The 16,542-nt window shown below is 42.9% G+C and overlaps 1 protein-coding gene across 3 annotated transcripts in view; it reads right to left on the bottom strand.

Moving 5' to 3' along the window:
- EYS (eyes shut homolog) overlaps positions 1-16,542 on the bottom strand; it is a 1,026,188-nt gene that overhangs the window by 471,705 nt on the left and 537,941 nt on the right. For all 3 annotated transcript variants that reach the window (XM_067468024.1, XM_060752827.2, XM_067468032.1), the window contains 2 exons: positions 6,568-6,739; positions 5,941-6,019 (listed from right to left, as the gene is read on the bottom strand). In XM_067468024.1, the coding sequence (XP_067324125.1) occupies positions 5,941-6,019; positions 6,568-6,739 (251 nt within the window). The remainder of the gene's footprint in view (positions 1-5,940; positions 6,020-6,567; positions 6,740-16,542) is intronic.

Raw genomic sequence — 16,542 nt, 5'->3', positions numbered from 1 at the left:
CAGCCTTCTCTTCTTCAGGCTAAACATGCCCAGTTCTTTAAGCCGCTCTTCTTAGGACTTGTTCTCCAGACCTTTGATCATTTTAGTCGCCCTCCTCTGGACACTTTCCAGCTTGTGCATATGTGTCTGTGCCCCTGTTCAGAAGATTTAACTTCACTTTCTGCCCTTGTAGTAATTGGATTTAGCTAAATTTGGCTTGTTGTGGAAACAAGGGTTGGTAATAAAGCTTCAGTGGAGATGCTTTCCCCCCATGATAACTCTTCCAGGAGCAATTTTCACATCTTGGGGGTAGATTTCTCTCACTTCCTGTTGTGACTTCCCATTCTTCACTAGGAGTTGTTGGTACGCCTGTTGTTTGTAACTCAGGGACTGCCTGTACTCATTGATGTACAGTTTGGATATTTGTTGACTTCCTATTGGCTTTGCTACTCGTGTTCTCTTTCTACCTCACTTTCACCTCCCTTCCCCCGGAAATCTCCATAAGTGCCTGCATTTGACTATTCAGAAACAATTTGTAGATATACCTAATGCTATATGCGTTAACAAGGAGGCTTAGCTTATATATGTTTTGATCTCTGCTGGGAGGACGCACAGTGTGGGAGGACGCACAGGTCTAAGATCAGTTGTTGTTCACTTTGGACCTTATTAGATGGCATATTCTCTCTGTTTTCAGATGCTGGTAGAATGGAGTCCCACAGAGGCCATCCTATGATGCACAGCCACTTCCAGTGGCTATCTGTGGGGATCCATGTTGCCAGTGGCTAAAAATGGAAAGATGACTCACTTTCCAAGAGTCCTAATTGGAGAAAACAGGGAGGATGTGGGGAAACCATATGAAATGACAGAACATGACATGGAATAGGAGGTCATCCCAGAAGATGGGGAAAGATAGCAGGGAATGTAGGAGGGTGGTTTCCTCCTCTTTTCCCCTGCCTGTCTGATGTGGTACTTTGTGCCTTGCAATGTGATTGCTCTGCTATAGAGATTGTCACTCCTTTTAAAGTAAAATGATCATAAAATAATCCAGTCTAACCCCCTGCCATGCAGTAAAAGAGAATCAAAACACCTCAACAGATGGCCATCCAGTCTCTGCTTTAAAACCTTCAGAGAAGGAGACTCCACCATACTCCAAGGAATCACACTGCATTGCTGAACAATTCTTATCATCAGAAAGTTCTTCCTAATATTTAAGAGGAATCTCTTTTCCTGTAGTTTGAACCAATTTATCCATGCCTTAATCCCCCCCCCCCCCCGCCCTCAATGTGAGATTCTTTAAACATGGCAATTATATCCCCCCTCAGCCTTCTTTTCTCCAAACTAAACATACCCACTTCCCTAAACCACTCCTCATAGGACATGTCTTCCAGACCTTTGATCATTTTAGTCATTCTATATCTCAGGACTTCAGTTTTATTGCTTAAATGTAGTATTGTACATTTCTCCCTGTTGAAATTCATTTATGACTTCATCCCATGTCGTCTCCCATCTTCTCTCCAGTTTAACATGCTGGCAAAAGAATCACATAGAAGCTATCCGATGACACACATTTACTTCCAGTGGCTGCCCATGAGAATCCATGTTGCCAGCAAGTTAAAACAGAGAAGACTCAATAAAACAAGGAAGCAGGATGGCATGAGAAATTATGGAAAAGAACATGGGGTAACTTGCCTTTCCCTGAAGACAGGGAAAGATGCTAGGGAATGAATTAAGCTGGTTCCCTCTGCTTTCCTACGCTTTCCAATTGTCAATGTAATTAGGTCCTTCATTCAGCTCTCTAATTTGTCAATGTCAATTCAGATTCTGATCCTGTCCTCTTGGGTATTAGTTGTCCCCCCCCCCCCCCAGTTTGGTGTCAACTGGCTTGAACATTTTCAATGTACTATTCAAATACAAGATGACCCCCATAACCATGAATTTGATATCCACTTTTCCACTTATCCACACTCCAACAAAGATTTTCCCTGGAAGTGTTTGTGGGCCTCTTCGGGTCCTCCAGTGCAATTCTCTGGTATGCATCTGGTCCAAATATACTCACATTATAGGGTTCACTATCACCCACAGTTTCAAATATCCATGGGGATTCTAGTTTCAGGAATCCAGGGGATAGTTTTCAGAAGTATTTCACTGGCTTGATGATATTGTTGGCATAAAATATGAATTAAATATGTCCCTCATGAATACGGATGTCATATTATACCAATATCACACAGTAATGGTGGGTGAAAACATTGTAAAATTAATCAAGAATGATGGTAATTGGATTTCCTCATGAAAATGCAGTTACTTTTGCTTAAAGAAAAACACCCAAATCCAAGGGGAATGGTGTGAAAACAACATATTCTCTTCATGAGCATTCCAGATGGCATATATAGAATGATTTATTTGAAAGTATTTTTGAAGTAATTGAACAATGTATCCCAGAGGAAAGATAAAATACTTTATATATAACAAAACAAAACAAAAACCTGAACCTACGGTCTGGAAATTAGTCTTTTACTAAATTCATTAAATACTATAATGGCATACACCAAATCCTTTTTTTAAAAAGCATGAGATCTATCTTTTGTTTCAAATTAGTGGTGTTCTGTTCTTGTGTGTTAAATCACACAAAGCTTCTTTTTTAAAAAGTTTCTTTCCACACATTTATTCTTTAGCTTGTTAGCACTTCAAACATTCTTATAGCTTTGTTCTCTTTTTACACTCTATAAAAATTTATGGGGAACAAATCAACCTAAAATAATAGTTCATAGGAGAAAGCATTAAATTGGAAAGTATCAAAGTTCTATATGAAGCTGGGAATAAAAGCAAGCATTCAGTGCAGAATTCTGCTTGCCTCTATATCGAATTTGAAATGGCTAATTCTGAGAGCCAAAAAGAGAAAAAAAGAGGGGACTCAAGGCAGCAAACAATCCCACATTTTAGTCAAGTTTAAAAAGTGCAATACCAAGGATAAAAAACAAATATCACAGTGTGATAAAAAAGGTTAAAATATAATAATTAATTAAACTTAAATCACCTTTAAAATTTACACTCCCCTCAATCCCACCCACAACCTCCCCAAAGTCTGCCCCGTGCCCTTCCCCAAATGCCTGCTGGCAGAAGAAGGTCTCAATTTGCCTGCAGAAGGCCACCCATGTCTCTCTTGGCAGGGAGTTCCAGTCTGGGAGCAGCCACCAAAAGGGTCATCTCTAGTGTTTCCACCAAATGCACTTGAGCGAGTGAAGGGACAGAGAAAAGGCCCTGCCCAGTAGATAGTAACTGTCTACCAGGTTCATAGAATGAGATATGGACAAGAACCATATCGGGCCTTGTACGTCAAAACCAGCACTTCAAATTGTGCATGGAAACATGTTGGCAGCCAGTGGAGCTGTTGCAACAGAGGAGTTGTACGTGCCCAGTAGCCAGCCCCTGTTAGCAGTCTGGTTGCTGCTCTTTGGACCAATAGGCAGCCCCACACAGAGCAAATTACAGTAGTCTAATCTGGCTGTAATCAAGACATGTACCACCATGGCATGTCCAGATCTGACTTCTCCAGAGCAGAATACAGGAGTACCCTCAAACTGCGAACCTGTGTTTTCAGGGGGAGTGTAACCCCATCTAATGCAAGCTGATGCCCTATTCCCAGATCTGTCTTACAACTGGTCAAGAGCAGCTCTATCTTGTCCGGATTAAGCTTCAAATGGTTTGTACTCATCCAGTCCATTGCAGCTGCCAGGCACTAGTTCAGCACAGGCACTACTTCCTTGGAATTAAATGGAAAGGAGTGATAGAGTTGGATGTCATAAGCGTATAGATGACATATCTGCTTCATCCAGGAACCCTTGGAGTTGCAAATCCCCACATGCCCAGAAATGGGAGATTTGAGACTGGCCTGTAGTTGTCCAGTACAGAGGAGTCTAGGGAAGGTTTTTTTTAAAGAAGTCATATCACAGCTAATATCTCCCCATGGCCTTGCTGAACGCTGTCATTTGTACTATGCTAGAAATGTAACAACCAGAATCTAAAATCATATAGTGTTAGACCCTTGAAACATTCTCATCAGCAAATAAATTCTGATCGATTCTTTTCTGGCCACATATATTTAAGACAAGGATTGACAGGTATGCATTAGATATTGCTCATGTACACTTTGTCATTGTCCGCATAACTGCAAATTTCTATAAAACACTAATGCTTGAAATAAACTATATCTTTCTTCACTCATGGTTTGAATAAGCTAGACTGAAAGCAGTGCTGGGATTTGGTAGGTCATTTGACCATAATTATTGTGTTTTGTCTGTTTGCCTTTCTGCTCAGTTTCAAAGCTCATTCCAGCTTCTTGTCTCACCTAGAACATACAGTATGGCTGATATTTCCGATCCTACCCAACAATATGAGCAAACATTCTGGCATCTATTGCATATGCTGCATAGTCTTATGCCGGCAGATATCTGGTTGTGAACATAGCTTTCTTTTCTCTTCCACTGTCCAGACCTCCATAACCATTAAACATTATCCAGGGAGTCATCCAACCCTCTAGAGAAGATTATGTTTGCATTGGTGAAAAGAGATGGTGGATGGCCACATTTGGATTCCTTCTGTAGCATCTACCACTAAAGTTACTCTTGATACAACAACAAATGATTAACTTGGTAGTAGTTAAATCTATAACATGTCTGGAGAAGTAACCAAATGGAAACCTATGTAATAAGGTGTAGGTAACCTCTTTACAAATAGATACCAAATTACATTTGTTTTAAATTCTTACACAAACATTACTAATGTCAAACTTTAAAACGGCATTTCAGATAAGAAAGAGCAGTCATTACAATTCAGACACATGTACTACTTTTTGGTTCCATGGCTTCCAGTGGGGTATATTTAACCACATGTTTAAGTCTCCCATTAACTCAATGGAACGTAAAAATGCTTAACTTTGGCTGGAGCATGCCCTAAACATCTTAAATAGCAAAGACATTAAGATTTCAAATAATTCAGGCAGCCTACTGTGCTCAGAAGAGAAAATAAGTCTACAAATAAGTCTCAAAAGCGACAACGGGAGTTTTCAAACTCTCTTGTTCCCACCATGGACTGCCATTAATTCAGGAAACAATGTAAACATAAAACAGTTATGCTAGTGGTACAGAAGGAGTCGGCATCTGTTCCTTAATGAATTAAGTTACAAGGTCTGCAGAAAATTTAATGCCTCTTTTGGAACAAATGAGAATGGAAAATCAAATAAGTCAAGCTCCCTAAAGAAAAGTCACAACCATTAACTGAAGATGATTGCACGGGGACACGTTTTCTAAGAGTAGCAAAAATGCTAGAGCGGACAGGCTTGTGTGGTTGACTCTCAATTCAGGGAATGGTTGTTATGCTCCAGAATGCCTAATTTCTCTACATACACACCTTTCTAGACATGGAGAAGGAGGAGATGGCTAAGCTAACAGAAATGTCTATATTTACATATTGTTATATTTCCCTTCACTTACACTCTCAGATTACAAATCAATAAATAAATGTAAAACTCATTTCACACATATACAATGGGCTGGTATTCAAAAGTGTTTTATCACAATTGTTTGCAGGGATGCCATAGCTGTTATCATAATAAATATTTCAGTAGGAATTGCAGTCAAATTCTATTTACTACCTGCCGTCAGCTCTCCATGAAAATACTTATCTGTACTCATTTGAACACCTATATTTCTCTTGATGTTTAGTAGGCTCAATATGAACCAATTAACATATTTAGTTTGTTCTGTACCCGATGTTATATATCTGAAATTCACTGCAAACTCAGCAGCTATAGAGGTCATGGCCATCAGCAGATCACTTTTGTGATGCTGTTAAGCAATGTACAAGATGGGTCTGCTTTCTTGACTCATCTGCAGGTGATGTGAAGTCCAACAATGAGTTTTACATTTATGAATATCTTCTGCTTTTACTGGGTAGACTTACATGAATGTCAATTTCACATCTTGAACTGGTCCATCCGGCTTCACAGTAGCATTGATAGCCATCTATAAGATCGATGCATCTTAAAAAAACAAAAACTCATTTCACACAATGCCTATGTAATTATGCCTCCTTCCAACACAGCACCAATTGCACTCCTTCATTGATTTCAGACTAACCCTGACAGTGCCCCATTGAACATAAGAGAAAATGTCCCTGTGGCTTTACTGTGTGGTGGCTGCAATCATTTTGTGAAGAATTTAACACGCACACATACACAAATGCAAACCCCCGTACTTTCAAATGGAAGAGACCTTGTTAAAACCTGCTGGAATGCAAAGGCTGAACAACTACTCGTAAGTATATTAAAGCCTAATTAATGCACAGTTATTGAAAATCACTTTATGTTATTGCCTTCAAATGAAAGAAGAACTGAGATAATGTCCCACTATATTGCATTAGCTTAAACTGGCAACATCTGTCATCCTTTAACTGTGCCTGTACTTTTGTTCCTCTATGAACAACGAAATTAGAAGTATCTTCAGCAAGCATCCTTGGCATTAAATCTTAAATGTTGCCAGCTCTTCTTATTTCTTAGGGGCAATAATAGTAAAAAATGAAAATAGCCACCTTCCATGATGACAAGGTGCTGACAAGCATTCGTCAGCATTTATTTCACAGTTTATCCCAAGAAAACCACTTCGGCAGTAGCACTTGTAGAAATTGATGTCATCAACACAGCTTCCATTGTTGAGACAAGGTGCTGAAGTACACTCATCTATATCCACTTCACACTGGTTGCCTGAAAGACAACAACACAAAAACAGAGATTAGGACCAAACATTAAATATTTTAAAGCCGTTTTTTTTTTAAAAAAACCCTCCTTGGATGTCCTGCGATCTCTGAGAGACAGATCTTTGTTAAATCATTTTAAAGGTCTTTCAATACATACTTTTTAGAATAAATTGCACAAAATTGGAGCTAGAGCATAGATTTTTTTTGTATTTTCCTAAAGAAGTTTATAGCTGCAAGAAAGTCTTTTCAATTCCACAGTGCCAACAACTGAATATTGGATTCCTATAGTGTTTTCACCCAATCCAACAGAGAGTTCATATCCAAGGACATAGAAATTATGTTGGCCTAGTAATATTTGAACTGGATCTCAAAACCTGAATGGTAACAGGATTCCAGTCCACATGGACACACACACACATGACATATGAAAAGAATATAGATTTAGAAGGAAATAAATTAGTGTCTCTGGGTTTTCTTGCTGTTTGGTTAAATTTTTGGTGGCCTTCTCAGAGGTTGGAACAATTATGTTCATTATATTAACATACTTGAGAGGTTTTTTTTGTTGTTTTTTTTTTACAATTTTCAGTAGCTGAACTGTAAGCAATGAGTAGCTGGCTTGTTATTGTTATGTGCCTCCATGTCAACACCAACTTGTGTTCCTTTCAACCCTATCATAGGATTGGGTTATTTTTGTATGCAAGGTTTAGGCAAAAGAGGTTTTCCATCACTTTTCTCTAAAATTGAGAGACCAAAGGTCACCCAGTACATTTCCATGGTTAAGCAGGGATCAGGACCTTGGTCTTCTGGACTACGAGTCTAACACGCAAAGCAGTATACTACACTGGCTCTTGTAGGTGTCAGGTCTGTGTTCAAAAGGGCCTTCTAACATTACATTTCTGTTACAGATACAACTAAACTACATGCACAGACTCAGTGTAGCTCTAATCATAATCTTATCCTCATGCAGAAGGATAAAAAGTTGCATTGTTAAAGTTATGAGAAACACGTGGCATAGAGGGGCCATAGTTTGGGCCAGTTTTTGTTAAGGTTTAACACCCCCATAGGTTCTCAATCCCTTCCCAAATGTAATTTTGATTTCCTATGTAGAGTTAACTGACTGACTGCCAAAGTATGCCACCACTGTATCATGGTTGAATGAAAGAAAGCTTAGAACATGTAATAGTATGTCTCATTGGCTGAAACAACAAGTTCCCACAATGGCCAAATGTGATTGATTTGCTGAGTTATTTTTCTTTTGTCTTGCTGTGTTTTTTGAACTGAAAAATATCCTCCATGTAGCAAGCAACTGGAATTTGAGGTAATTGTTTGCACCTCTGCAGATGATAATGCTTCAGCATAGACACAGATAGTGCTAACCAGTCAAGGCTGGGAGAAGTTTAAAACACAGGAATCTACCTTACAATGAAAACAGTTTTCCTCTCCCCAAGAAATGGGGAGAGAAAAAACATTTGTCTGCCTCACACGAGGCAGGGAGGAGTTCTGGAGGAACCCTCCAGAACATCCGGGGGCGTGGCCTGATAGCACAGGCCAGGCCCTCCCAGGCTCATTCCACGCCTGGAAGTTGGGGAGAGAGGTTGCAGAGAAGAGCGAAGACAAGAAGTCTGAAGAGGTTCAGCAAAGAAGAGAAGAAAAGAGGTTAAGGGGATAAGAAGAGCATCTACAGGTCTGTACAGGGGTCCTGGGGGAGGGAGGCTTCACCCACCCACCCTCCTCCCGGACGAAGGCTGGGCCCTTCAGGGCCCTTCACAGAGGCCTTGGTTATGGCAAACAAGGGCACATGTGGCCAGGGGCCTGGAGCTGGGCGGCTTGGCAGGCGGCTAGCCGGCCATCGACATTCCCTGGCGCATGGTCACCGTGGCCTAGGATTGGGCCCGGCCTCGAGCTACCTGAGGGTTCTGGCAATAGGCTTCGTGTTGAATTGGCATCTGTCACTGCCGGGGCCCGCAGTGTCAATTTTGGTCGCCGTCCGGGCCGTTGATGGAGGCCATTGTGGGAGATGGGGCGGCTGCCATTTTAGGATAGGCCCAATTTCATTTGCCACATGGGGCAAAATGAAAGTGAAAGGTATTTCAATTACTTTATTTTGGGCCGGATGCGTGTTATATGTAGTAGGTATGATGTTAAATATACAACGTTACACAGGTAATAGGGGAGTTATACCCTTGGCTACAGAGGTTGCTGACCTAAGGTCGATAGTTCTTATTCGGGAGCGGAGCGAGCTCCCGATGTTAGCCACAGCTCCCAAAAAAAATGGATCAGGGAGAGAGCTCCTGCTGTTAGATCCAGCTTCTGATACCAACATATATATATATATATATATATATATATATATATAATTTTAAATAGGATCAGAGGGGGAGCTCCTGCTGTTTGATCCAGCTTCTGATAGCAAAAAAAAAAAAAGGATGGAGCAGGGAGAGAGCTCCTGCTGCTAGATCCAGCTTCTGATACACCCCAAATAATATTATTATTTTAAATAGGATCGGAGGGGGAGCTCCTGCTGTTTGATCCAGCTTCTGATACCAAAAAAAAAAGAAAGAAAAAAATTTATAATAATTAAATAGGATCGGAGGGGGAGCTCCTGCTGTTTGATCCAGCTTCTGATACCAAAAAAAATAAAATAAATATTTTAAATAGGATCAGAGGGGGAGCTCCTGCTGTTTGATCCAGCTTCTGATACATATATATATATATATATATATATATATATATATAATTTTAAATAGGATCAGAGGGGGAGCTCCTGCTGTTTGATCCAGCTTCTGATAGCAAAAAAAAATTCAAATGAGAGTAGATCAATAGGCCCCAACGGTAGGCTCTGGCTACTTGGGTGCGGGAGAGCTCCTGATGTCAGCTCCAACTTGTGATAGCCTCACAGCGAGACTCAAGGCATAGGTATATAAAATAAAAATCAATACTTAAGTAGTAATAAATGCAAATGTGGTTAGATCAATAGGCCCCAACGGTAGACTCTGTTTACTTGGGTGCGGGCGAGCTTTGAGGTCAGCCTCAACTTGTGATAGCTCACAGTGAGACTCAATGCAAATAAGAATTGATCAGTAGGCCCAACTGTAGGCTCTGACTAATTGGGTGCAGGGTGAGCTTCTGGGGTCAGCCCCAACTTGTGATAACCTCACAGCGAGACTCAATGCAAATGTGAGTTGATCAATATGCCCCGGCCTAGCCTGGGCTTCCCTTACGAAGGCACTAGAGAGCTCCGCCTTTAGGCAAAGCGGACGCTGGTAAATAGCATATTAGTGCGTGAACAGTGGTTTATTCCATGGGGAACTTAAGGTGAGCCTTAGGTCACTTAAGTTATAACTATACAACAGTCGGTGAGGCATAGATTTAAGCATTTCTGCATTGCCCTATATATATATATATATATATATATATATACATAAGTGATAAAGTCATTGTCAACTTGTTTTACTGGCGCTTTATACTTATTGACACAGTCACTGGTAATTTTTCTTTCAGGATGACGCCGAGGAAGAATGTGGGCGGCCCTAAAGGAAAGGGACCTGCCAAGAAGACTCCGGCGAAGCGTCCCCTCCCTCCTAGGGAATCATCATCGGAGGAGGAGGACGTTTCAGCCGAAGAATTGAATGCTCTTATGGCTAGGATGGACAAATTTGAGAGGGAGAGGGGGCTTTCAACGAGGGAGGCTGGGCCGCGCCCTGCGCGGCAGGCTAGCAGGAAGATAATTTTTAAAAATCTGCTCTCCCGCATGTCTGTTCTAGAGGCCGCCCGAGCAGCTGCGACACAAGAAGTTGATCACAACAGCCAACCGGAGCCCAATCAGAGGGAACAAGATCCTCCGGCCCCGACACCGCAAACGGTCGTGGGTCAAGTGTCGGCTGACAACCCAGCAACAACAACGCTGACCAGCGCGGCCCCGGCTGTATCCTGGTCTCAACCAGTTAGCGCGGAGGTACAGCCTGCGAAGAAAGCATCACCATCGGCCACCACACCGGCTGATCCGGTCATGACATCTCCTTCGGCGACACCGGCTGTGCCAGAGCGGGCGGCACCTGGTCAGCCTGCTACACAAGCCATCGTCGTGGACGGGCCTTCGACATCCGCAGGTAATAACACCACACTGGTCTGGCCTTGGGGCCTGTGCCATGTGCAAAACACAACACCTACTCTCCCAAGTCCGGCCCTGGTGGCAACAGGAGCTTCAGTCGCAAAGGCTGGCCCTCAAGTCCCTACGGTTGCCCCCATAACCTTAGAAATGGCTAGGACGGGGGATGACAACCAGTATTGGGGAACCGATAAATGGGTTTTGCCGATAGTACCTACGGCAGCCTCAGCCTCTTTGGGGGCTCATTTGTCACAGAAAACCATAGACAAGATACTCAGGAATGAGTATATAGATATGTTTTCATTATACTTTAGGGAGTTAGATAAAAAGGAAAAAGAGGATTTGGACGATGAACGTAAAGAGAAGCTAAAGAAAAGGCGGGTTGAGCGGAATTGGAAAAATTGGATAGCTTGTTATACCATATATGCATCCCTGCTAGTGGAAGCTCATCCTTACAGGGCCAAGGCCTTGTTTAAATATCAAAATATAATATATGGGGCATATGTCAACTACACTGGTCAGGCGTGGCTTGTTTACGATAGCCGCTTTCGTTCTGAGGCTGCCACGATGCCTAACAAGCGATGGGACCTCATCGACAGTCAATTGTGGATGGAGGTAATGAATACAACCAGAGCAGTTTCTGGTGAGAAGGCCGATAGCGGCCATACTATACAGAACACTAAAGAGAGTCAGCCCTTTCGGCAGGGAGGCCCAGCACAACAGCCGCAAAGGCAAAAGGCTATGTGCTGGGAATACGCGGCCCAGGGAGCTTGCGCCCGCGAGGACTGTAAATATCAGCACGCCTGTGCAATATGCCAGGGTAACCACGCAACCAATAGTTGTTACAAGGGAAAACCCACAAGAAGTGGGCCAAGAGGTGCCCAGTTCAATAGAAGGAACCCTGGACAGGTTACTGTTCCAAAAGGGCCCCAGCCCAATCAAGGCGGGTCCGCTTAGTTGCTGGCTGGAAAGTTAGCCTTACAGAGCTGCAGTAAATTACTGGCTGGCGGCTTTAGCACACATCAGTTTATGAGCAGGTGTTATATCATGCAGCGGCATTGACTGCATTGCATTGGGACGGTTTGTGTTCCCTTTGTTGTTTGTTACCAGGAGTGGGTGTTTCTCCTGATGTGTTGGTTATCCACCGTTGGTCATGGCCCAGGGTGCACGTCGTTTGGTCTGCTATCATACCTCGTCGCAAGTGCAGAGGCGACGTGGGAAGGCTTCAGAAAGCCACAAAACGAGTGACTCGGGCCATGTGATTGTTCTGATCCACGGGCGGACATTCGGAGGATTTGTTGGTCATGGCCCAGGGTGCACGTTGTTTGGTCTGCTATCATACCTCGTCGCAAGTACAGAGGCAACGTGGGAAGGCTTCAGAAAGCCACAAAACGAGTGACTCGGGCCATGTGATTGTTCTGATCCACGGGCGGACATTCGAAGGATTTGTTGGTCATGGCCCTGGGTGCACGTCGTTTGGTCCGCTATTATACCTCGTCGCAAGTGCAGAGGCGACATGGGAAGGCTTGAGAAAGCCAGAATACGAGTGACTCGGGCCATGTGATTGTTCGGATCCATCAGAGGGGTCGTTACATTGAGCACCCAAACATCACTCGTGACGACGAGAGGTTGTATCGGGGTTTTGGAGTACGTCTTTCGGAATTGGGCAACCAATGATTTCGGTTAGATTTACAGGAAGGTATTTTAGGGGTGTTAGAGGAATTGGTGGGGGATGGGGGCGAAATGGACATTTGCCCCCAATCCGTGGCGTAAATAGATAGGGAAATTCCTTTAGTCGGTGTGCACCTAGGGCACCCCTTTAAGGGGTGAAAGGCCCTTAAGTTAAACACTCACCTACAGTTTAAAGGGGTGAGGTGTTGTTAATGGCCTTTAATGGGAAGGAGTCTCGATACAAGAGCTCTGGAAGAGACTCCTCATTCCTTTCCCTTGATGGTGATACGGTTTGATTACCGAAACCCAGGTGCTTCGCCCGGAAATTGTTATTATCGGGTAGTGATACTACCTGGGTTAGGTGACACCAGTTCCTTACACCCTTGAGTTAAGTTAAGAACTTAAATAGGTAACGTTAAATAAAAGTTGCCCAATTTGAATCCAACGCATTGGTGTTGTGTCTTTTATTCTCGTGTGTTTCTTCGTGGGTTGGCAGACAACAGTTTTCCTCTCCCCAAGAAATGGGGAGAGAAAAAACATTTGTCTGCCTCACACGAGGCAGGGAGGAGTTCTGGAGGAACCCTCCAGAACATCCGGGGGCGTGGCCTGATAGCACAGGCCAGGCCCTCCCAGGCTCATTCCACGCCTGGAAGTTGGCCCACCACTCCCGCCCATTAACAGTATATCGTGCGGTTGCCTGCGGAACTGGGTAGGAATTTTTTCCTCTTCTTGTTTTTATAGGGGGGGTTTTTTGCCTACCCTATACTGTTTAGGGGCTAGATAGAGGAAGTGGGCTACGCTTTAAATAGGCCAGGCGTAAATAGATAGGGAAATTCCTTTAGTCGGTGTGCACCTAGGGCACCCCTTTAAGGGGTGAAAGGCCCTTAAGTTAAACACTCACCTACAGTTTAAAGGGGTGAGGTGTTGTTAATGGCCTTTAATGGGAAGGAGTCTCGATACAAGAGCTCTGGAAGAGACTCCTCATTCCTTTCCCTTGATGGTGATACGGTTTGATTACCGAAACCCAGGTGCTTTGCCCGGAAATTGTTATTATCGGGTAGTGATACTACCTGGGTTAGGTGACACCAGTTCCTTACACCCTTGAGTTAAGTTAAGAACTTAAATAGGTAACGTTAAATAAAAGTTGCCCAATTTGAATCCAACGCATTGGTGTTGTGTCTTTTATTCTCGTGTGTTTCTTCGTGGGTTGGCAGACAAAAGGCACTGGCCTATATGTTGCTTTGTGGCTGACATTAACTGTCATGTTTTTCATGCTGGGTGAATAAATTGCTGTATCCCATTCTTTTATGTGTATTATTTGAGAACCAAGTCCAAATATTCCAACACTAATTCTGCAGCTTTTTTTTTTTATATTTCTCGTGTCAGGGCAGCCAGTCAATTATATTACATTTCTAACAGAACAAAGCAAACAAACAGAGAAAGTACAAAATGTGTGAGTTTGGTAGTTGATTAAATGTCCTTTGACCAGTATCTGGCCGCTTGGAGTGCTTCTGGTGTTGCTGCAAGAAGGTCCTCCATGGTGCATGTGGCAGGGCTCAGGTTGCATTGTAGCAGGTGGTCAGTGGTTTGCTCCTCTCCGCACTCGCATGTAGCCCCATTTCTGAAGGTTGGCTCTGCATCTCGTGGTGCCAGAGCGCAGTCTGTTCAGCGCCTTCCAAGTCGCCCAGTCTTCTGTGTGCCCAGGGGGGAGTTTCTCATTTGGTATCAGCCATTGGTTGAGGTTCTGCCTTTTAGCCTGCCACTTTTGGACTCTCGCTTGCTGAGGTGTTCCAGCGAGTGTCTCTGTAGATCTTAGAAAACTATGTCTGGATTTAAGTCGTTGATGTGGTGGCTGATACCCAAACAGGGGATGAGCTGGAGATGTCTCTGCCTTGGTCCTTTCACTATTGGCTGCCACTTCCCGGCAGATGTCAGGTGGTGCGATACCGGCTAGAAAGTGTAATTTCTCCAGTGGTGTAGGGCGCAGACACCCCGTGATAATGCGGCATGTCTCATTCAGAGCCACATCCACTGTTTTAGTGTGGTGAGATGTATTCCACACTGGGCATGCATACTCAGCAGCAGAGTAGCACAGCGCAAGGGCAGATGTCTTCACTGTATCTGGTTGTGATCCCCAGATTGTGCCAGTCAGCTTTCATATGATATTGTTTCTAGCACCCACTTTTTGCTTGATGTTCAGGCAATGCTTCTTGTAGGTAAGAGCATGGTCCAGAGTGACTCCCAGGTATTTGGGTGTGCTGCAAATGCTCCAGTGGGATCCCTTCCCAGGTGATCTTCAAAGCTCGGGATGCTTCTCTGTTCTTGAGATGAAAGGCACATGTCTGTGTTTTAGATGGGTTGGGGATCAGCTGGTTTTCCCTGTAATAGGCAGTAAGAGCACCTAGAGCTTCGGAAAGCTTCTGTTCTACCATCTCAAAGCTCCCTGCTTGAGCAGTAATGGCACGATCATCAGCATAGATGAAACTCTCTGTCCCTTCTGGCAGTGGTTGGTCATTTGTGTAGATGTTGAACGTGGATGGAGCTGCTTTGCTCCCTCTCTTATCTCTCAGTCTATTAAGCACACAGAATACTTGCTCACTATTCCTGCCATCAACAATAGAGAAATTCCCAAAATGCTTCATTCATACATTGATAAATCCTATCAGACTACATATTCATTCCTACTTGTGGTATATATCTGTATGTTCTCATACATGATTTCAAGAAACCATGCCATCTCTGTGCTCTGTTGTGTAGAACACAAACTTTTTCCCCCCTTGGCAGACTAGTGAAAGGAGGATATACCTACATAAATGGAGTTCCAGCAGGAGGCTTTCTTGATCTGCTGTTGTAAAAGAGGGGTGTTAAAATGCTGTTAGTATACAGACAAAGCAGTAGAGTGCTACAGTGCTCTGCCTTTGAGCTGGCACTCCACCTGCATAAACTCCCAAGACTTCTTTTTGAAGTCATTCAACTTCCTTACATCAGAGAACTGAAAATCCTTCTATAGTGTCAAGCTTGCAGGGGATGGGACTTCAAAAGAAGAGCCACTCCACATCTCTGGTCTCTGGCTATCCCACTGCACATCAACACCAAATCTGAGGGAAACTTTTCATCCTAGTTCTAAGGCTTAAATTTCAGTGAGGACAGAGAGAGAACTCTCCTTCCACATATTTAGAGCTTTTAGTTACTCTTGCACTTATAACACTCACTGATGCATTTCATGGCTTTCAAACAAGAAAAGGCTGAGATCTCAAATGCTAAAATAGAGGTGGAGAATCTCAAGTGTTGGGGCTTTATTCCTCCTGGGATCTCAATTTCACCTTTTTTTGTGCATGTGTAGGATTTCAGAATGAGTTTCATTCTAAAACATGGTGGCTTTATGGTTCCATCAATTTGTCTTTGACTAGAAATATAAATCTTCATAAATTTCCTTTTGGTATAAAAGAATAAAGAATTTTTATCATGTTTCTCCTTGCTATGAGAAAGCCATAAAAACTGCATTTTTTTAAAACAGAAAATAGGCAGAATCTTCTATCAGTGGCTTAGTTAAGTATATTTAATTGAGGCCCAACTACATTGACCTTTTAATGCAGTTTCCTTATGACCACATAGAGAATCCTAGAACCAGCTTGAAGCTCAGATGGTGATGACACAAACTACAGAGCACTAATGCATGTTAAGAGATTTCTGTTTTTGTAAAGATTTCTGTTGTCTGGCTGCTATAGTTAGTGTAGTGCAATAAGGCAGCAATAGGAAACCTTACCATGCCAGCTAGATTCGATGTGGTTGACTGAGGCAGTTTTAAACAGTGGATTTTAATGTTGAAATAAAATATTTTAATGTTTATGTATGTGTATAATCTATTTATGTCCTGGATGTTTGCCATGTTGTGCTTTGCCCTGAGTCTCCTTCAGGGTGAGAAAGGGCAGAATATAAGTTTTAAATTTAAATAAATAAATAGATGGGGCCTAATTAATTAATTTTTCTGGCTTGACCCCCTTCTCCAACGTGATGGAAATGTCATTCAA

This window comes from Anolis sagrei, chromosome 1 (genome assembly GCF_037176765.1).
Source record: "Anolis sagrei isolate rAnoSag1 chromosome 1, rAnoSag1.mat, whole genome shotgun sequence".
In the NCBI taxonomy this organism is placed as follows: Eukaryota; Metazoa; Chordata; class Lepidosauria; order Squamata; family Dactyloidae; genus Anolis; species Anolis sagrei.
This window is presented reverse-complemented; position numbering and strand designations above follow the sequence as displayed.